Source organism: Hyla sarda, chromosome 3 (assembly GCF_029499605.1).
Source record: "Hyla sarda isolate aHylSar1 chromosome 3, aHylSar1.hap1, whole genome shotgun sequence".
Taxonomy (NCBI): domain Eukaryota; kingdom Metazoa; phylum Chordata; class Amphibia; order Anura; family Hylidae; genus Hyla; species Hyla sarda.
The window spans coordinates 187219676-187241835 of NC_079191.1; the positions used below are offsets into that span (position 1 = coordinate 187219676).

Consider the following 22160-nt stretch of genomic DNA (forward strand, 5'->3'; position numbering starts at 1 on the left):
CGCTGCTCCGCACGGCAAAACAAGGCGTGCGCACTAGGCGCACGAATCTCAGTACTTCAGTCCCGGCCCTGAAGCAGTGGCGGATCCAGGTGGGCACAATTGACCCCCCCCCCACCCCCCGAGATTGTTGCCCCTCCCCGACAGCTGACAGCATGGTGGAGCGGGAGCTGTCAGCTGTCCCGCTCCACCACTCCCTCACCTTTCTCTCACGCTACTCCATTCTTGCAGTGGGAGTGAGAGCTGCGGGGACGCCATCCACGGCAGGCCGGCGCAATGACATCACATCACTTCCACGCAGCTCTCATTCACACTGCAAGAATGGAGCAGAGTGTGAGAAAGGTGACTACCGCACGGGCGTAGTATGGACGGTAAATTATAAGTGAGGGGGGCAAATTATAAGTGAGGGGCACATGTCAGGGGGGGCATTATATGTGAGGAACACAGGATATGGGGCATTATATGTGGGGGTCACAGAACAGGGGGTATTATATGAGAGGCACATGACAGGGGGGCATTATATGTGGGGGCACATGACAGACCCCCGCCACCACGGTCGGTGATAGGCTGACGCGCCGTGTGACGTAACGGGAAGGGAAGTAGGAAGTAGACAGCCTGGCCGACCAATCAGCTGTTGTGGAGCTCCGAGGAAACGTCGGAAGGTGAAAGTCAGTTTGTTTTCTCTTTTTTTGCAGCCCAGGCACGATGGAATAGGAAAAGTGTGTACCGGACATATCCTTTAAAGTGGTACTCCGATGGAAAACTGTTTTTTTAAATCAACTGTTGCCAAAAAGTAAAAAAATCTGTAAATTACTTCTATTAAAAAATGTTTATCCTTCCAGTACTTTTTAGCAGCTGTATGCTACAGAGGAAATTCTTTTCTTTTTTTCTTTTCTTTTTTTTTTTTCTTGTCCACAGTGCTCTCACAGTGTTCCGTATCAGGAACTGTCCAGAGCAGGAGAAAATCCTCATAGCAAACCTATGCTACTCTGGACAGTTCCTGACATGGACAGAGGTGTCAGCAGAGAGCACTGCGGACAAGACAAAAAAGGAATTCAAAAAGCAAAGAATTTCCTCTGTAGCATACAGCTGCTAATAAGTACTGTAAGGTTTTTTTTTTATATATAGAAGTAATTTACAAATCTGATTAACTTTCTGGCACCAGTTGATTTAAAAAAATAGTTTTCCACAGGAGTCCCTTTAAGCGTAATGTCACGTGGTGTATATGCTTCTAATGTTCTACTTGGATGCTGTGTGCATAAAATCTCATCTAAATGCTGCTATAAAACAGCAGTGTAAAAGTGACTTGCATTGCTAATTTTAGATCTACAGCATGTCGGTTGTTCTGACAGATCCACTGTGGATTTTTTGCAGATTTATTCCACAGCATGTGACTTTACTGTCATAGTGCTGATAATGTCCACAAAAAAGTGTTAGCCCATGGGGATTGAGGATGATGTATTTTACATATTTTCCAGCCATCCTCTTAGCTGATCAGGACTCCGCGATTAGGGTATGTTCACACCACAGAGCAGATTCAGACTGGCAGCCGGCGGCGGCGGAAGGACCGTGCGTCACTGTGCCGTCACTATTGACGGCTATGCAGTGCTCGACGACTTCCACGTAATGAATGAACACGTTCTTTCTTTGCGCAAAACAATTTCAGCAGCGGAATTGTCCGCCGCTGAAATTCCGCAGTGTGAACGGGTCTCGCGGAGACCCATTCACACTAATGTTAAGTTCACACTGCGGGAATTCCGTAGTGTGAACATACCCTTACACTGCTGTGATCCCGATCAGCATCCCTGAGCTAACTGGCAGTAAATTTCAGGACTTTTAGATGCTGTGATCGACTTTGCTCATGGTGTCTAAAGGGTTAATGCCGGACATCACAGTTATCGGTGGTGATCGGCATTAGTCACAGGTCCTGGTGTACCGGCTATGATGCAAGCTCAGGTGCTGAGCGTGCTGCATAGTTCAGTAACGGGCACAGGGCACCTCCATGATACCTGCTGGATTAGGTATCGGGAACATTTGTGCGAATATCTTTACAAATACCAGTATCAGTATCTAGACATCCCTAACATATATATTTATATTTAGCTGTGTAGTATGCATACTGTAATTTAAAAGATGGGAGCCAAGGGCCACAGAGTGAGGCCTCAAGGGACCACTAGTTGCATGCCCCTACTAAACATAATGAACAAGATTTTTATTTAACTAAGAAACCAAGCAAAAAGTAAATCTTTGTTTTATAAGCAAGCACATGTTGTAGCTGTGATCTGGACAACACTCCTGTTGTATTCACCATGAGAACATTTCCTCTGTGGACCTTCAGTGAACCCTGCTCCATGTATCCATTTACATGACCCTCGTGTGACAATCATAAACAGGATTTATTATCTTGCACTCTTAGTACTGTACAGACTGTATTTTCTTTTTAATCAGTATGAGGCATGGAGAAGGGTGACTTTAAAAGGCCACAAGGGACTTTTTCTGCATCCTGATCTACACTAAAAGGTAAAACCTCCATGACAGAACAGCTCTAAGCAGCTGGATCTTCAGGCTCACCTGTATGGGTGGTCAAATTCTACCTTTTCTTTGTTATTTGGGTGTCCTCAAAATGTATTGCTCGAGAAGTGCGCAAAACATTCCTAGTTACTTTCACTGGAAAAACCCTTTCATAAAAAAAAACATCTATTAAAGGCTTTTTATATAAGTCAATGTGAGTCAGTTGGCCACTGTTCTGAATTCAGTGTCATATGCAAATTATAGTGTCTTCCAGTCTCTGTGGTTGCGTCAATGGTGTGAATGAGTTGTCTCTGCTTATATATGCTCCAAATATGACTCAACGAAGTGAAGGTCCACTTTAGAACAACTATAAATGAGGATGGAGCTCACTGTCCTTTCCGTGTGTAACACTACAGCTTGCCTGCCGGTTATGATGGTGGCCTCTACAGAAAGGCACATGTTGTGCTTTTATGCTGATTGGTGCATTTTCTGCATCTAAAATAATTACAGAAATGTATGAGTATTTCTCGAATATACTGTTATTTGAATTGCAAGAGAATTCATGAACATACATTTGTATTAATGCTTTCCTGCAAAAACCATCAGCAGAATCCAGATCTGCTACTACTTATGACAGCCTCTATTCTGTGAATGAACCACTCGGAGAGGCTAATGGCAATTTGTGACAGCCTCCCTGAGATTCATTCACAAAACTTCACATCTGTGTGTTCTGTGTTAGAAATATGTTTGCTTGTACATTAAGACTAGTTTCACATCAGTGTTTGTGATCCATTCAGGCATGATCAGTTCAGGTAGTCGAATGGATCATGTTTTAAATGGAAAATAAACTGATGCAAACTGGTCCTTAAATAACGGAAGAAAATTGATCCAAATGGTCTGTTTTTGTAAACTAAGCATTCCAACTTCCAAGTTTTTTTTTATCATTTTACATCAGTTATTGTCGGTTTTCTTTCTTAAGAGCATGCTCAGTTTGAAAACCGGACATTAGACATACAAAAATGAATGCGAACTGACCTCCTTCTGACACTATAGACATTAATGTCAATTCTACGGTTTTTGATCAGCCGAACAAAAATGGTCTGCAAACTGAGATGACCTGATCAGAAAATGCCCTATAGACAACAATGGGATTAGTTTGTCCGCTTTTCTGTCTCTCTGCCGGATTACTCAAATAGAACACAAATGCTGATGTGAAACTAGTGTAAGCATTAAGGGGGATAGTTATCAAAACCTTTCCAGAGGAAAAGTTGCTGAGTTGCCCATAGTAACCAATCAGATCGCTTCTTTCATTTTTCAGAGACCATTTTAAAAATGAAAGAAGTTATCTGGTTACTATGGGCAACTCTTAAACGTTTCCTCTGGACAGGTTTTGATAAATCTCCCCATTAAAATCCTAACATTGCATTCAAATTGCTCAAAATACAGTTCCCTGATAGGTGTCTCCAAAACTGCCTTTTATTACCTACACTAAAATGATATCTATCTGAATAGCTGTGTGTATGTGTGTGTGTGTGTATATATATATATATTTATATATATGTGTATATATATATATATATATATATATATATATATATATGTATATAATAAAAAATATATATATTTTTTTAATTGGTAGAAAACGTGTATGCCATTTGTTCATAAGTGGAAATTATACGCCTTAAACAAATCTGATTTTTACTTTCTAGATGACTCACTTCAACTCATCTTGTTTTCTAAATCCTTTAAAAAAAAAAAATGAAAAATCACCTATATATAACTGTAGGATACACAGTCACCAGTGATTCCTAATTTCCAGACCTTTCCAACCTATCTCTCCTGTACCACTCATAGTTGCTGTGTATTTTAAGTACTTACATGGTTTTGTTTCATTTATCTGCAAGTTGGATTAATACCATACTTTGGAATAAGCTTGTATAGTAACTTTAGTAGAAAAGATTTTACAACCAACCCTGCCAAATGTATCATTTCCACTGCATACATCCCCTGTCCCTGTTCTGCACCAGAGTTCTATCATATCCATTAGTGTCCACTGAAATATACTGAGTATAAATTACATCCTGTAAAACACAGTAGAGCCTAAAATAATATGATCCATGCACGATGCATTCTTAATAAGAAAACAATAACTTTAGCATTGCTACATCTGCATTGTATTTGTTTCTATAGTTATTAGAAAAAACTGTCTGCATCAATCATCTTTCAGGCTTACCTTTAGAAGCCACTGTGTGTTATTCTGCATGATGTTCTCTAAAAGCTGTAATCTCTGTACAGAATCATCATAGTCCAGAGGAGCATCCCTTTGTACCGAATTGGACACATAGGGACTAGCAGGACCAGTGCGGCAGTTGTCCACCTCTGGCAGAAGAAAGGTATAGCTGCAAGCCCCATGCTGCACCTGATATTGCTTCTTTCCTGGACTCTCCACAGCTTTCCGATTTGTTGCCAGACTCCCATCAGAGTATAAGACCACCAGCAGTATAGTGACAGCAGAGAGACACATGATGATTTAATATTAGTAAAGAATTAAATTCTTTAAAAAAATATTTTAAAGCTAATAAGCTTAGTATTTCAGCTCTATCAAATTTGCAAGCAAAAGCGGTCTTGGTATTTCCAAATCAAAGCTGTGTTGCTTTTGGGTGAGAGATTTGGAGCCTGAAGTACTTAGTCTTAAACAGCGAGCAGATGACATGTGCACAGCCTGGATGGACCACCCCTCTACTGCTATAGGGGAGAGCTGTACAAAACCACGCCTGTTCATGGGCTTTTGAGGGACTCTTACCAGAGACCCTGGGGAATGTTAGATGAAATTGTCTTAAAAGCAGATCACTTCTGTCCGCTGAGCTGTGATATGTGGAAGACAGCCACTTCCCTTATGCTAAAGTATTTGAGAATCCAGAGCAGTCCAAGTTCAGGAAGCAGATATACAGAATAACACAGTAGAGAAGCAAAATATGGAGAGCTGACTTTTGTATCAACTAGTAGCTAACTTTAGTAGCAGGTTTGTTCCTTTGCAGAACTAAAAACAGATATAGCTGCAAAGGTAAAGTCACTTTAGCATTTATATTTTGAAGCTATTTTTTCATACCTAGGACCTTACATTTCTACAGTGCATCATTCTGGACCACTTTAACACTTACAACAGGTGATATAAAGTGGTGATAGAATGGGATACTGTACCTGATAAAATAGTATCCCCAAATCTATGCCCAACCAAAAGCAATTTGACATAAAGATGGCCAAACGCAGTACAGAAGGTTAAAGAGTAGACAATATTGTTTTGCCTTGTTTACATACCACAAGAACTTGTATGTACTTAAAAACTAGTAATAATCTATGGATTGCAAAGAAACAACAAACCATTCCTCACCCATTTTGGTATTTTCATTATTTCTGCTAAATTATATGGGATATAAGAGTGCTACTTAATGTACATTCAGGTAATGGTCAGTAACCTCCACTAAGTAGAAAGTTACAGGAATGCAGCAGCACAGAATTTAGGCATTCACTGCATAGATTCCCCTTCTCATCTGTCACCCCTCCCTCCTACTACACAGAAATATATGTTTCTGCTGTTATCTTCATCTCTGCATGAGACAGGCTGCTCTGTATTAGCTTGGGGTGGGGAGGAGGGTTCTGACTGGTGGAAGAGTCAACAACATAGTTCTATCTGCTTTCTCTGCATTAGGCTTGACCATCCTAGGATAGTCACTGTTTTTGGCTTTGTCTCATTTAGACTCCCTCTTTTATATGTCCTATATATGGAACCAGTCTATCCTTGTTTATTTGATACGAGTATGTAGAAAGTGGTTCCTCTGAATGAAGGCACTTCTCCCGGTAGATGTGTGGTTAATATTTTATTATATTGCAATGCATTTTGATCCCGAACTGGGATCTTCATGTGGTGTCCCAGTACATGACCTTGTCTTGTCTCTGTCTTAAGTCCCCTCAGTTAAAGTCCCTCCATTCCACAGCGCTCTCCTGCAGGGCTTACCCTTTACTCGCCTTGTATAATGTGTTATAAAGGTATAGTGTATATTGGTTATGTATAAAGTTATGTACAAAGTTGTATAAATGTATAGGACCTTCCTAGGTCATGTGATAATGTCATGTGATGTACCCAAAGTTTCTGGGTTCAGAACCTACAGGCTTTGCAACCAATGGGATTGGTCCAGCCTCCTTAGTATATAAGCGGCTGCAGTCACTAAATTCTCTCTCTTGTTCCTGCTCTCTTGCTTCTGACACTCAAGCAAGCACTAACAGCATATCTCAATTCATCTTACCTAGGCCAAAGCCTAAAGAACCAGCAGCCACTAAAACCGTGAGTTATAAAGCTCTATCTACAAATTCTTTGTGACTACTATTCAACTCAAATCCTATAATTTGTAGCACAGTGGCCTGTTTAAAGCTCAAGACTATTAGTCCCAGCCAAGCCTGTGAGGAACCTGCATCCCGGTTACCTCAAGAGAAACTGTTTAATTGTAAAGACTGTTTGCACAAGAAGTTAAGTAAAAGTTCCAGTTATGTCATAATCCTGCTGTGGACATTCACCACCAGACCCTGTAACATCATTGCAACACCCCGACTCCACATCCATGCCTGATGAAGATCCCAGTTCGGGATCGAAATGTGTTACAATATAGTAAAATAATCTACTGGGAGAAGCGTCTTCATTCAGAGGAACCACTTTCTACATACTCATATCACTTCCCTACCAGATTGACTGACATCACCCCCGGAAGTTCCTCGTGGCAGCCTTCCCGCATCTTTTCTCTCCAGACGCTACTGTAGGTGTTGTGCCCTGAGCACAACACCTAGGGGGTAAGGACCCTATAGTTTTTTACACTATTTCACCCTCGTAATGGTCCCCACTAGGGGAGCACCCTGTGTTGTTTTTTCTTACTCCATTTTTCCTTGTTTATTTGGATATCCATTTTTGAGAGCCACATGTAATACAGTGGTCCCTCATGTTGCAAAAATAATTGGTTTTGGGATGACTATTGCAAGTTGAAAATATTGAAACCAGAACTCTTTGGAAAACTTTGAGATTTAAGATAAACAAGCACATAGCACATACCACAAATAAAGCAAGTTCTTAAATATAAAACTCAGAATGTGATGCTGAATAGAACACACAATGTATGGGGGGGGGGGGGGGGTTGTAATTACTCTGCCCTCGCCTGATGTCCAAAGGAGCACCTCATCTTGGCACAGGTAAAGAATAGTACACAACATGTAGCATCACACTGTACTGTAGGGAGGCGCTACTTAATACACAACCAATCACTTCAGTGATACAAATGTTGTATCAGTGAAAGGCCAAATCTGAATGGTCAGGTCTTGCAGCCATTGACACATATCATGGATCTGGACTGCCTGACTTGAGTTTCTTTTTTTTGGACACTGAGAAGAAAAATAATGTTGTACACATTAATTACAATATAGTATGTTGACGGTTAAACAAACGATCATCTGATCACTTTATAGACACAAACATGCACATGGCACACGGCTGTTCAAACTGGCCATACATGATCAATGACTGCACAAAGGACAAAATATATTTCTTGGAAAGTGATGAGAATATTCTGCAAACATTAAAGGGGTATTCCTGGAATTTTTTTTATTTGACTATGCTACAGGGGCTGTAAAGTTAGTGTAGTTCATAATATAGTGTCTGTACCTGTGTGTGACGGTTTTCTCACAATTCTTATGTGATTTTCATCCCAATATTTATTTTTATCAGCATACAATATGACTGCTGTCTCGGATTTTTCCCAGCTTGCAATGCGGTCGAAACCTGACTCACTAGTCAGCTGATGACAGGGAGCCTGTCTGCTTCAATGGGTGGAGAAAGCAATCTGCAAGTAATGCAACAGCTGGAGGCACTCTGATTGCAAACCACAGGTCTGCAGCTCATTTATGTTTGAATGGTGGGGGCGGCTGATTTGTGGGAGGGAGGAAAATGGTATCATGGGATTTGTAGCCAAACAAGAACACTGAAAATAGGAAATACAAGTTCACAGAAAGCTAGCCACAGTGTTATGGTAATCTCACAACATAGCCATTTAGCCCAAGACAAGTGCAGATCCTTCCTAAGCATGTTCATTACTGTCTGCCAGGTACGTACTAAAATCACCCTATGCTGGATAATTCCTTTAATTCATGAAAGATCCTTTATCGACAAAAAAACTTTACCAAACAAAAAGATGTTTTGTTTATCTTGCAAAACTTTAAAACATGGCTTCTTCAGATTATAATTCTGCCATTGGTGCATTAAAATTATTTTTTGTTGTTAAATCATTTTGGTAGAAATCATTGGTTTTAATGAACTTTATTCTAACATATGTAGAAATCCAGTCTAGGTAATACTCTAAGTAATACACATCAGCAGCACAGATCTCTCTTCCATCCTGAGGGTTTGCTATATCAGTGCAAGTTAAAGTAATCAGCCCCATGATCTGGTTGTTCAACTTTGTTATTAATTCTATATTCTTTCTAACACAAAACAGCAACTGCCCCCAAAACAAGTCTTGAAGACTTATAGGAAGTGTTAAATCTATAAATCTGTCAATACTGCATCTGACTGTTAGAGAATCAGTAATGATACTCAGCTAAAGATTATGCTATAAGCATGCTTTTTGTGTAGTTGAAAAGACAGGGTGATAAAACAAGAACATAAGCCTTTAAATTAGAACAATGATCAATTGTCTTAATGGTTGTAAGCTGATTTCTAACAAGCAGCTTGTAACACATGTCTACCAAGTCCACTTCCTGTCTACCACCTTGATTGTAGAAAGTTCAGGCATTGTAGAGAGATGTGTAGACAGATCACATCAAATGAGCCGTGGGTTGAGGGACATAGCAGACAGAGCTGCATTCCTATTGGAGGGAAGGAGGCGCTACGGCGCTGTGGATGTGTCGGAGGTGAGGCAGAGTATTGTGCAGTCTTCTCCCCCAGCAAAGCCCTTGCTGTACTGCCCTGCCTTTTGACAGTAGCAGTAGGCTTTCATGTATGAAGAAGGGTGACATGCAAGGGAATAATTGGGCCAGGGGACTGGTTAGTGTTGTTTCAATACAAATCCATGCAAAGGAAGTTGTGTAGCTTTTTCCAGTCTGACTACAGTGCTCTCTGCTGACACCTCTGTCCCTGTCAGGTCTAGAGTAGGAGAGTTTTGCTCCTAAAGTTCCTGACACGGACCGAGGTGACAGCAGAGGGCACTCTGGTCAGACCAGAAAGAACTACACATCTTCCTCTGTAGTATACAGCAACTAATAAGTACCGGAAGTCATAAGATTTTAAAACAGACTTAAAGGGGTACTCTGCTGTAAAAATCTTATCACCTATCCAAAGTAAAGGAGATAAGATGTTAGATTGCTGGGGCCCCGCCACTAGGGACCGCCGCAATCTCTGGGCCGGCAGCGGCGGTGTCCGGAACAAGGAAGCTTGCAGCTTCCGTGTTCGTGACGTTATGTTATGCCCCCTCCATTTATGTCTATGGGTGGGGGCGTGGCGTATAGTACATAGTCGTCACACCTCCTCCTAAAAACGTGAATGAAAGGGACGTGGCAGCCAGCATCGCCAGTCATCGGGCATGCAGCGGAGTTCGTTCCATGCACCAAATGAGAGGAGTGCCGCAGCGGAGATCGTGGGGGTCCCCAGCGGCGGGACCTTCGCAATCTAGCATTTTATCCCCTATCCTTTGGATTGGGGATAAGATGTTTACAGCGGAGTACCCCTTTAAATTACAAGTCTGTATAATTTTCTGACAAGGGTTGTTTTGATTTTTTTCTCTGGGGTACCCCTTAAATGATAGCAGTAAAGTAAATGGTTATGATTTTTGTAGTGCAACATTTTCTCCCCCAACATTGTTACCAGGGGCCTGGAAGAGATAGTGATGGCATCAGGGTAGAGTTTGCATAAGACTGGTTGTGCTGAAGTATTCCACCTATGGTAAAAGTTGTGACCTGACCTTCTTTTCACACAGACTCATTCAAAGTTTTGCACATACAGTCAGGTCCATAAATATGGGGACATCGACACAATTCTAAAATTTTGGGCTCTATACATCACCACCATGGATTTGAAATGAAACGAACAAGATGTGCTTTAACTGCAGATTGTCAGCTTTAATTTGAGGGTATATACATCCAAATCAGGTGAACGTTGTAGGAATTACAACAGTTTGCATTATGTGCCTCCCACTTGTTAAGGGACCAAAAATAATGGGACATTTGGCTTCTCAGCTGTTCCATGGCCAGGTGTGTGTCATTCCCTCATTATCCTAATTACAATGAGCAGATGAAAGGTCCAGTGTTCATTTCAAGTGTGCTATTTACATTTGGAATCTGTTGTCAACTCTCAAGATGAGATCCAAAGAGCTGTCACTATCAGTGAAGCAAGTCATCATTAGGCTGGAAAAAACAAACCCATCAGAGAGAGAGCCAAAACATTACGCGTGGCCAAAACAACTGTATGGAACATTCTTAAAAAGAAGTAACGCATTGGTGAGCTCAGCAACACCAAAAGACCCAGAAGACAAAGGAAAACAATTGTGGTGGATGACCAAAGAATTCTTTACCTGGGGAAGAAAATATCCTTCACAACAGTTGGCCAGATGAAGAACACTCTCCAGGAGGTAGGTGTATGTGTGTCAAAGTCAACAATCAAGAGAAGACTTCACCAGAGTGAATACAGAGGGTTCACCACAAACCATTGGTGAGCCTCACAAACATGAAGGCCAGATTAGAGTTTGCCAAATGACATCTAAAAAAGCCTTCACGGTTCTGGAACAACATCCTATGGACAGATGAGACCAAGATCAACTTGTACCAGAGTGATGAGAAGAGAAGAGTATGGAGAAGGAAAGGAACATGATCCTAAGCATACCACCTCATCAGTGAAGCATGGTGGTGGTAGTGTCATGACATAGTCGGCATGTATGGCTGCCAATGGAACTGGTTCTCTTGTATTTATTGATGATGAGACTGCTGACAAAAGCAGCAGGATGATTTGTAGCAGCAGGAAGTGTTTCGGGCAATATTATCTGCTCATATTCAGCAAAATGCTTCAGAACTCATTAAACGGTGCTTCACAGTACAGCTAGACAATGACCCAAAGCATACTGCAAAAGCAACCAAAGAGTTTTTAAGGGAAAGAAGTGGAATGTTATACAATGGCTAAGTCAATTAATCACCTGACCTGAATCCAATTGAGCATGCATTTCACTTGCTGAAGACAAAACTGAAGAGAAAATGCCCCCAAGAACAAGCAGGAACTGAAGACAGTTGCAGTATAGGCTTGGCAGAGCATCACCAGGGATGAAACCCAGCGTCTGGTGATGTCTATGCCTTCCAGACTTCAGGCAGTAATTGACTGCAAAGGATTTGCAACAAAGTATTAAAAAGTGAAAGTTTGATTTATTATGATTATTCTGTCCCATTATTGTTGGTCCCTTAACAAGTGGCACAACTGATATGGATGTAAATACCCTATAATTAAAGCTGACAATCTGCAGTTAAATGGGTACTCCGGGGAACTAAACCCATAGCCCATCCTTTCCCTCTCACCAACCTATGTTTTTGTCTAAATATCATTCTGCTATATAGAGCAGTTCCCCTCTTTTAGTTGTCACTTATATGCAGCTAGTGAGAGATAAACTTAATTTTTAGATCCACTTTGTCTCCTCGGTGAGACCAAGCCCCCTCCCTTCAAGACAACACCACCTGATTTCTGTCTGGTCTAGAGCTCTGGCTGTACAGCCACACCTCCCCTCCCCCTCCCTGTGTGAGGAGCTTGTGAGCTGTGAGAGGAGAGCAGTGAAGATTCTTAGTCACAACTGAGCACATAGCTGCTGTTTTTATGGTGAAAATTGAATCACTGACTTCTGCTATTCAGAGCACAGCATGATTTATTGCTGGGGGAAGGATAGAAAAAAGTGTGTGAGTTGCAGTGTGAACATGCACACAGATAGTGAAAGAAGTTGTCTGGCAGCCATCACACAGAGCTGCACTGACTTCTGGGAGTTGTAGTCTGTGCTGCAAACAAGGAAAAGGTATTTAGGAGACATCAGGGGCCAACGGAGCTGCAAAAACCACATGGAAAACTACAGGGGACACAGAACAGGTATTGTGGTGGCTTTGGGGCATTTTTATGTTTAACTTCCCTGGAGTACCCCTTTAAAGCACATCTTATTCATTTCATTTCAAATCCATTGTGGTGGTGTATAGTGCCAAAAATGTTAGAATTGTGTCTGTGCCAATATTTATGGACCTGACTGTACATGTTCCTGAAATCTCCTGTAAATCTGGTGTTCTCACCCAGACCTTTCCTTGGTGCTGAAGCAGCAATGTAGCAGTTTTTATTAATCTGACATTTTGGATTGTGTTGCTTGTATATTATCACATTTTTAACAGCTCTTAATGACCTATTCACAACCCTGTCATCTAGCTACAAGCTATTGAGCTTCGCTGTTGTGCTATTTACAGGCTTCATATCACATTGAAGTGTAGTCGAATTTCAACATTTTATCTCTGAAGGGAGACTCCAGACAAAGTCCTGCAGGGGTGTTCTGGGAAAGCTAGCATCTTTTTTCTGCTGCATTTACACATGGAAGCAAACAAATGGTAATGATTATTGTAAAGTCTGAATGTACAAAAAAGATCACAAATCGCTAATCTCTGATCATAAAGATGTTATCACATTAGTATCAGTAAAAGTTATATGTCCTACATTTACGGTGGTTATGCCATGGTCATTGTACTTTCATTAAAAATGGAAGGATATCAAAGCTCATTTTACTGATTGAAATGTCAAACATTTTTGTTACACCTCTTTAGGAGTTAAAAATAAAGGTCTGCCAGCCCATAGGTTTTTGTGTTTTCTACTAAAATGATCTTCATGGGCTGTCAACTTTAAGTTGCACCAACAAGTTACAACTGAGTAAGACTTGACTCAGCCTCTTTCATAATAGAAAGTAGAAAAAAATCCCATGCCGTTTTTTTTTAAAACAACTGACAAGCTGCTGTTGACAGATCTGTTTTCATGTGTTTTATTTAGCCCTTTGAATGTATTATAGTGTACTACCATTTAGGGACCCTGTGCCAGTCAAGTGCCCCTGCAGCTTTAACCCATGGATAGCTCAAGCATTAGGTATTTGTCTGCTGGTCAGACTATTTCATATTCGTCATGTTATTTACCCAGCCTTCAGTAAATATTTACAGTATCCATCAAAACAAAAATAAAGTAGCTTGTAGATAGAAAAGTCCAAAATATATGAAAAGTATTACGCAAAAGTGGGAAAGGTTTATGATTTAACAGTACATTTATTCAAAGAACAACTCTACTCTACACACGCTATATAAGGAAAATTATTGGGATGCACCGCTTAATCATTGAATTCAGGTGTTTTATTCAGTCCCATGCAAAGTCTACCAATGCAGCCTGTGAAAGTCGTTCTAAAAACCTTATTAAACTCTGGCATGGTGTTGTGAAAGGAGCCAAATCTGCAACAAAGCAGTGCTTCCCTCCTAGATCTTGATGATCAACTGTGAGTGGTATTAAAGGGGTATTCCACTGCCCCAGCGTCTGGAACATTTAGTTCCTAACGCTGGGTGTGGACTGCGGGGGTCGTGACTTCACGGCCACGCACCTCGTGCAGTCATGCCATGCCCCTATTAATGCAAGTCTACGGGAGGCCGTCACACCCCCTCCCATAGACTTGCATTGATGGTGTGTGGCTGAGTGTTCGGAACTAAATGTTCTGGATGCTGGGGCAGTGGAGTACCACTTTAGTGAATAGTAGAAGCATACAGGAACCAATGCAACTCAGTCATGAAGTAGAGACCATGTAAAGTTACAGAGCAGGGTTTTCAAGTGTAAGTGGCATAGTGCATAAATATCACCAGTGCTCTGCTGACAAATCCGGCATTTAAATCAACACAAATGCTGTGCTGGAAATTTCCATTTCAAGCATCAGATAGTGAGTGATATAAAGAACACCACATGTGGACTGTGGAGCAGTGTTCTGTGGAGTGATGGTTCATGCTTTTTTTATCTGCCAGTGTGATGGATGAATGCCAGGAGAATCATACCTCCCTTGACTGCTTTGTGCCAGCTGTAAAGTTTAGTAGAATAGGGAGACATTTTGGACCGTTGTATGCTTCCAACTTTCCAAACTGTGGGAATAATTTGGAAAAAGCTCTCTTCTGTTTCGGCATGACTGTCCCCACGTGGATAAGGCATGGCCCATAAAGGCATGGCTGAGTGAGTTTGGTATGACTGGCTTGCGCAGAGCCTTGACCTCAACACCTTTTGGGATGAAGTAGAATAGAAATTAGGAGCCTCGCCATCTCATCAAATATCAGTGTCTGGTTTTCTAAATCCTCTTCTAGATGAATGAGCACAAGTTTCCAACGATGCTGCAAAGTCATTGCCAAAAGAGTAGATGCTGTTATAACTACAACTGGGGGCAACTTCATATTATTGTCTATGGATTTAGAATGGGATGTCCATAAGGACTCTTCTGGACAGAATTGTTTGCCTATTTTAAGCATAAGCTATTAATAGCTGAGCAGTGTGACACCCCCGCCAATAAGCTGGACTGCAGTGGCCAAGTGCTAGCACCTTGATGATCAGGTATCGACGGTCCATGTAGTGTACAATAAATACATTGATCACACAGCTTTATTTGATAGATCCACCTAAAGTAAATTCTGTTTTCCTTTTAAAACTCCTTGTACCTGACCTAAAAGGCTCTAATCTATCATTTTACCCTTCCACCTAGCTATGGGTCAAACATTATTTTGCAAGAAAATATCTGGTAAATGGAACACTTGCTTGTTTTACATTGCTGTTGCACAGATCCACTCCAACGTTCGAGAGAGGCATGTACTGTGCTCCCTCTGCCCCTGTGCATCCTATTTTTCCTTTAAAGGCAGCACAATAATGTGTAGTAGCGCCAGCTCTTCTTGTGGCATGGAGTTTAAACACATTGTAAAGAGGGCTATTTTTGGGCCACTTATATATAATATGATAAAAACTAGTGTTTTGAGGTTTCCTTTGCCCACTGTTGAGAAAGAAACCAGACAACTTGGGTTCCCCTGGGAACACATGATGGGATTATGTAGTAAAGATGTATAGTGCTTATGGCATGCTAGTATGGGAGTCTCTGTCATCTGAAGTGCGCACTGACAGCTAGACATGAAGATAAGTGTTACGCCGAGCGCTCCGGGTCCCCGCTCCTCCCCGGAGCGCTCGCTTCACTCCCTCCGCTGCAGCGCTCCGGTCACGTCCTCCGACCCGGGGCGCTGCGATCCTGCTGCCAGCCGGGATGCGATTCGCGATGCGGGTAGCGCCCGCTCGCGATGCGCACCCCGGCTCCCCTACCTGACTCGCTCCCCGTCTGTTCTGTCCCGGCGCGCGCGGCCCCGCTCCCTAGGGCGCGCGCGCGCCGGGTCTCTGCGATTTAAAGGGCCACTGCGCCGCTGATTGGCGCAGTGGTTCCAATTAGGGTTTTCACCTGTGCACTTCCCTATATTACCTCACTTCCCTTGCACTCCCTTGCCGGATCTTGTTGCCTTAGTGCCAGTGAAAGCGTTCCTTGTGTGTTCCTTGCCTGTGTTTCCAGACCTTCTGCCGTTGCCCCTGACTACGATCCTTGCTGCCTGCCCCGACCTTCTGCTACGTCCGACCTTGCTTCTGCCTACTCCCTTGTACCGCGCCTATCTTCAGCAGCCAGAGAGGTGAGCCGTTGCTAGTGGATACGACCTGGTCACTACCGCCGCAGCAAGACCATCCCGCTTTGCGGCGGGCTCTGGTGAAAACCAGTAGTGGCTTAGAACCGGTCCACTAGCACGGTCCACGCCAATCCCTCTCTGGCACAGAGGGTCCACTACCTGCCAGCCGGCATCGTGACAGTAGATCCGGCCATGGATCCCGCTGAAGTTCCTCTGCCAGTTGTCGCTGACCTCACCACGGTGGTCGCCCAGCAGTCACAACAGATAGCGCAACAAGGCCAACAGCTGTCTCAACTGACCGTTATGCTACAACAGTTGCTACCACAGCTTCAGCAGTCATCTCCTCCGCCAGCTCCTGCACCTCCTCCGCAGCGAGTGGCCGCTCCTGGGATACGCTTATCCTTGCCGGATAAATTTGATGGGGACTCTAAGTTTTGCCGTGGCTTTCTTTCCCAATGTTCCCTGCATCTGGAGATGATGTCGGACCTGTTTCCCACTGAAAGGTCTAAGGTGGCTTTCGTAGTCAGTCTTCTGTCCGGAAAAGCCCTGTCATGGGCCACACCGCTCTGGGACCGCAATGACCCCGTCACTGCCTCTGTACACTCCTTCTTCTCGGAAATCCGAAGTGTCTTTGAGGAACCTGCCCGAGCCTCTTCTGCTGAGACTGCCCTGTTGAACCTGGTCCAGGGTAATTCTTCCGTTGGCGAGTATGCCGTACAATTCCGTACACTTGCTTCAGAATTGTCCTGGAATAATGAGGCCCTCTGCGCGACCTTCAAAAAAGGCCTATCCAGCAACATTTAAGATGTTCTGGCCGCACGAGAAATTCCTGCTAATCTACATGAACTTATTCACCTAGCCACTCGCATTGACATGCGTTTTTCTGAAAGGCGTCAGGAACTCCGCCAAGATATGGACTCTGTTCGCACGAGGCGTTTCGTCTCCTCGGCTCCTCTCTCCTCTGGTCCCCTGCAATCTGTTCCTGTGCCTCCCGCCGTGGAGGCTATGCAGGTCGACCGGTCTCGCCTGACACCTCAAGAGAGGACACGACGCCGTATGGAGAACCTCTGCCTGTACTGTGCTAGTACCGAACACTTCCTGAGGGATTGTCCTATCCGTCCTCCCCGCCTGGAAAGACGTACGCTGACTCCGCACAAAGGTGAGACAGTCCTTGATGTCTACTCTGCTTCTCCACGTCTTACTGTGCCTGTGCGGATGTCTGCCTCTGCCTTCTCCTTCTCTACAGTGGCCTTCTTGGACTCTGGATCTGCAGGAAATTTTATTTTGGCCTCTCTCGTCAACAGGTTCAACATCCCAGTGACCAGTCTCGCCAGACCCCTCTACATCAATTGTGTAAATAATGAAAGATTGGACTGTACCATACGTTTCCGCACGGAGCCCCTTCTTATGAGCATCGGATCTCATCATGAGAGGATTGAACTTTTGGTCCTCCCCAATTGCACCTCGGAGATTCTCCTTGGACTTCCCTGGCTTCAACTTCATTCCCCAACCCTGGATTGGTCCACTGGGGAGATCAAGAGTTGGGGGTCCTCTTGTTCCAAGAACTGTCTAAAACCGGTTCCCAGTAACCCTTGCCGTAACTCTGTGGTTCCTCCAGTAACCGGTCTCCCTAAGGCCTATATGGACTTCGCGGATGTTTTCTGCAAAAAACAAGCTGAGACTCTACCTCCTCACAGGCCTTATGATTGCCCTATCGACCTCCTCCCGGGTACTACTCCACCCCGGGGCAGAATTTATCCTCTCTCTGCCCCAGAGACTCTTGCCATGTCCGAATACGTCCAGGAGAATCTAAAAAAGGGCTTTATCCGTAAATCCTCCTCTCCTGCCGGAGCCGGATTTTTCTTTGTGTCCAAAAAAGATGGCTCCCTACGTCCTTGCATTGACTACCGCGGTCTTAATAAAATCACGGTTAAGAACCGCTACCCCTTACCCCTCATCTCTGAACTCTTTGATCGCCTCCAAGGTGCCCACATCTTCACTAAATTGGACTTAAGAGGCGCCTATAACCTCATCCGCATCAGAGAGGGGGACGAGTGGAAAACGGCATTTAACACCAGAGATGGACACTTTGAGTATCTGGTCTTGCCCTTTGGACTGTGCAATGCCCCTGCCGTCTTCCAAGACTTTGTCAATGAAATTTTTCGTGATCTGTTATACTCCTGTGTTGTGGTATATCTGGACGATATCCTAATTTTTTCTGCCAATCTAGAAGAACACCGCCAGCATGTCCGTATGGTTCTTCAGAGACTTCGTGACAACCAACTCTATGCCAAAATTGAGAAATGTCTGTTTGAATGCCAATCTCTTCCTTTTCTAGGATATTTGGTCTCTGGCCAGGGACTACAGATGGATCCAGACAAACTCTCTGCCGTCTTAAATTGGCCACGCCCCTCCGGACTCCGTGCTATCCAACGCTTTTTGGGGTTCGCCAATTATTACAGGCAATTTATTCCACATTTTTCTACCATTGTGGCTCCTATCGTGGCTTTAACCAAGAAAAATGCTGATCCCAAGTCCTGGCCTCCTCAAGCAGAAGACTCCTTTAAACGACTCAAGTCTGCCTTTTCTTCGGCTCCCGTGCTCTCCAGACCTGACCCTTCCAAACCCTTCCTATTGGAGGTTGATGCCTCCTCAGTAGGAGCTGGAGCTGTTCTTCTACAAAAAAATCCTTCCGGGCATGCTGTCACTTGTGGTTTTTTCTCTAGGACCTTCTCTCCAGCGGAGAGGAACTACTCCATCGGGGATCGAGAGCTTCTAGCCATTAAATTAGCACTTGAGGAATGGAGGCATCTGCTGGAGGGATCAAGATTTCCTGTTATTATCTACACCGACCACAAGAACCTCTCCTACCTCCAGTCGGCCCAACGGCTGAATCCTCGCCAGGCCCGGTGGTCTCTGTTCTTTGCCCGATTTAATTTTGAGATTCACTTTCGTCCTGCCGATAAGAACATTAGGGCCGATGCTCTCTCTCGTTCCTCGGATGCCTCAGAAGTTGATCTCCCTCCGCAACACATCATTCCACCTGACTGCCTGATCTCCACTTCTCCTGCCTCCATCAGGCAGACTCCTCCAGGAAAGACCTTCGTTTCTCCACGCCAACGCCTCGGAATCCTCAAATGGGGTCACTCCTCCCATCTCGCAGGTCATGCGGGCATCAAGAAATCTGTGCAACTCATCTCCCGCTTCTATTGGTGGCCGACTCTGGAGACGGATGTTGGGGACTTTGTGCGAGCCTGCACTATCTGTGCCCGGGATAAGACTCCTCGCCAGAAGCCCGCTGGTTTTCTTCATCCTCTGCCTGTCCCCGAACAGCCTTGGTCTCTGATTGGTATGGATTTTATTACTGATTTACCCCCTTCCCGTGGCAACACCGTTATTTGGGTGGTCGTTGATCGATTCTCCAAAATGGCACATTTCATCCCTCTTCCTGGTCTTCCTTCTGCGCCTCAGTTGGCTAAACAATTTTTTGTACACATTTTTCGTCTTCACGGGTTGCCTACGCAGATTGTCTCGGATAGAGGGGTCCAATTCGTGTCTAAATTCTGGAGGGCTCTCTGTAAACAACTCAAGATTAAATTAAATTTTTCCTCTGCATATCATCCCCAGTCCAATGGACAAGTAGAAAGAATTAACCAGATCCTGGGTGATTATTTGCGACATTTTGTTTCCTCCCGCCAGGATGACTGGGCAGATCTCCTTCCATGGGCCGAATTTTCGTATAACTTCAGGGTCTCTGAATCTTCCTCCAAATCCCCATTTTTCGTGGTGTACGGCCGTCACCCTCTTCCCCCCCTCCCTACCCCCTTGCCCTCTGGTCTGCCCGCTGTGGATGAAATTTCTCGTGACCTTTCCATTATATGGAGAGAGACCCAAAATTCTCTCTTACAGGCTTCTTCACGCATGAAGAGGTTCGCGGATAAGAAAAGAAGAGCTCCCCCCGTTTTTTCCCCTGGAGACAAGGTATGGCTCTCCGCTAAATATGTCCGCTTCCGTGTCCCTAGCTACAAGTTGGGACCACGCTATCTTGGTCCTTTCAAAATTTTGTGTCAAATTAATCCTGTCTCTTATAAACTTCTTCTTCCTCCTTCTCTTCGTATCCCTAATGCCTTTCACGTCTCTCTTCTCAAACCACTCATCCTCAACCGTTTTTCTCCCAAATCTGTTCCTCCCACTCCTGTTTCCGGCTCCTCGGACGTCTTCTCGGTCAAGGAAATTTTGGCTGCCAAAAAGGTCAGAGGGAAAAATTTTTTTTTAGTAGACTGGGAGGGTTGTGGTCCTGAAGAGAGATCCTGGGAACCTGAGGACAACATCCTTGACAAAAGTCTGCTCCTCAGGTTCTCAGGCTCCAAGAAGAGGGGGAGACCCAAGGGGGGGGGTACTGTTACGCCGAGCGCTCCGGGTCCCCGCTCCTCCCCGGAGCGCTCGCTTCACTCCCTCCGCTGCAGCGCTCCGGTCACGTCCTCCGACCCGGGGCGCTGCGATCCTGCTGCCAGCCGGGATGCGATTCGCGATGCGGGTAGCGCCCGCTCGCGATGCGCACCCCGGCTCCCCTACCTGACTCGCTCCCCGTCTGTTCTGTCCCGGCGCGCGCGGCCCCGCTCCCTAGGGCGCGCGCGCGCCGGGTCTCTGCGATTTAAAGGGCCACTGCGCCGCTGATTGGCGCAGTGGTTCCAATTAGGGTTTTCACCTGTGCACTTCCCTATATTACCTCACTTCCCTTGCACTCCCTTGCCGGATCTTGTTGCCTTAGTGCCAGTGAAAGCGTTCCTTGTGTGTTCCTTGCCTGTGTTTCCAGACCTTCTGCCGTTGCCCCTGACTACGATCCTTGCTGCCTGCCCCGACCTTCTGCTACGTCCGACCTTGCTTCTGCCTACTCCCTTGTACCGCGCCTATCTTCAGCAGCCAGAGAGGTGAGCCGTTGCTAGTGGATACGACCTGGTCACTACCGCCGCAGCAAGACCATCCCGCTTTGCGGCGGGCTCTGGTGAAAACCAGTAGTGGCTTAGAACCGGTCCACTAGCACGGTCCACGCCAATCCCTCTCTGGCACAGAGGGTCCACTACCTGCCAGCCGGCATCGTGACAATAAGACTGCTGTGGAGTGTATGAGACTCTATAAAAACACTGCCAGCATGGAAGCTTTTGTCACCAAAGTCATTTGTGTTTTTGTTGTTAAACACACAGAATGGATTGCCAATACCATTTGTTTTGTGTTCTTATGTTCAAAAATGTAGTCAACATTGCAGCTTTTTGAATTTGAAGAAAATATCACTTTCTCTGTATAAGTATTCTGTATACAGTGTTGATATTGTAACCATGCATAAGACTTTACATTTATTCAGAGTCCATCTGTAATAATGCACTGATTTTAGCATGGCAATGGGCATTTATTTTTTTCATGGAGTGTGCACCAATCTTATTTATTCCATGCGTATTTATTTATTTTTTGCAATTTACTCATGCAAATCAATTGGTTGGGTATTGGGTGTGCTTTACACCCACAGTTTTGATGCATAATGCACACATAACAGGCCAACGTATGCAGTGTGAACATGGCCTAAATGCATGCGGTAAAGGTTGTGAATGAAGATAGTTTTTGATCTGTGTATGTAAAATGACTACTGCTCTGCCCTGTGATATTTCGATTTCATCATAAGTTGACTTTTATCAGGTCTTAAAATGCCGGCTTCATAATGAATTGTCTGTCGGTTAGCCTAATCTCATGTTATCTGTTCACTTTTATTCAAACAGTTTGCATTTCCTAGAACATAAAGCAGGCTATAATCACACATGACAAGCACTTCAGCCTTTAACAAAACCAGCATTTTCCACATACCAGCATGCTTTACTTCTACTGTTACTTGCACTGAAAAA

General features: G+C 44.2%; 2 protein-coding genes across 2 annotated transcripts in view; one reads left to right on the top strand and one right to left on the bottom strand.

Annotated features, from left to right (window-relative positions):
* ANGPT2 (angiopoietin 2) overlaps positions 1–5339 on the bottom strand; it is a 45209-nt gene extending 39870 nt beyond the window's left edge. The window contains exon 1 of the mRNA XM_056565716.1: positions 4742–5339. Within this exon, the coding sequence (XP_056421691.1) occupies positions 4742–5032 (291 nt within the window). The 5' untranslated portion in view covers positions 5033–5339. The remainder of the gene's footprint in view (positions 1–4741) is intronic.
* The window catches only part of MCPH1 (microcephalin 1), a 317389-nt gene that overhangs the window by 147645 nt on the left and 147584 nt on the right, over positions 1–22160 (top strand). The window lies entirely within an intron of this gene.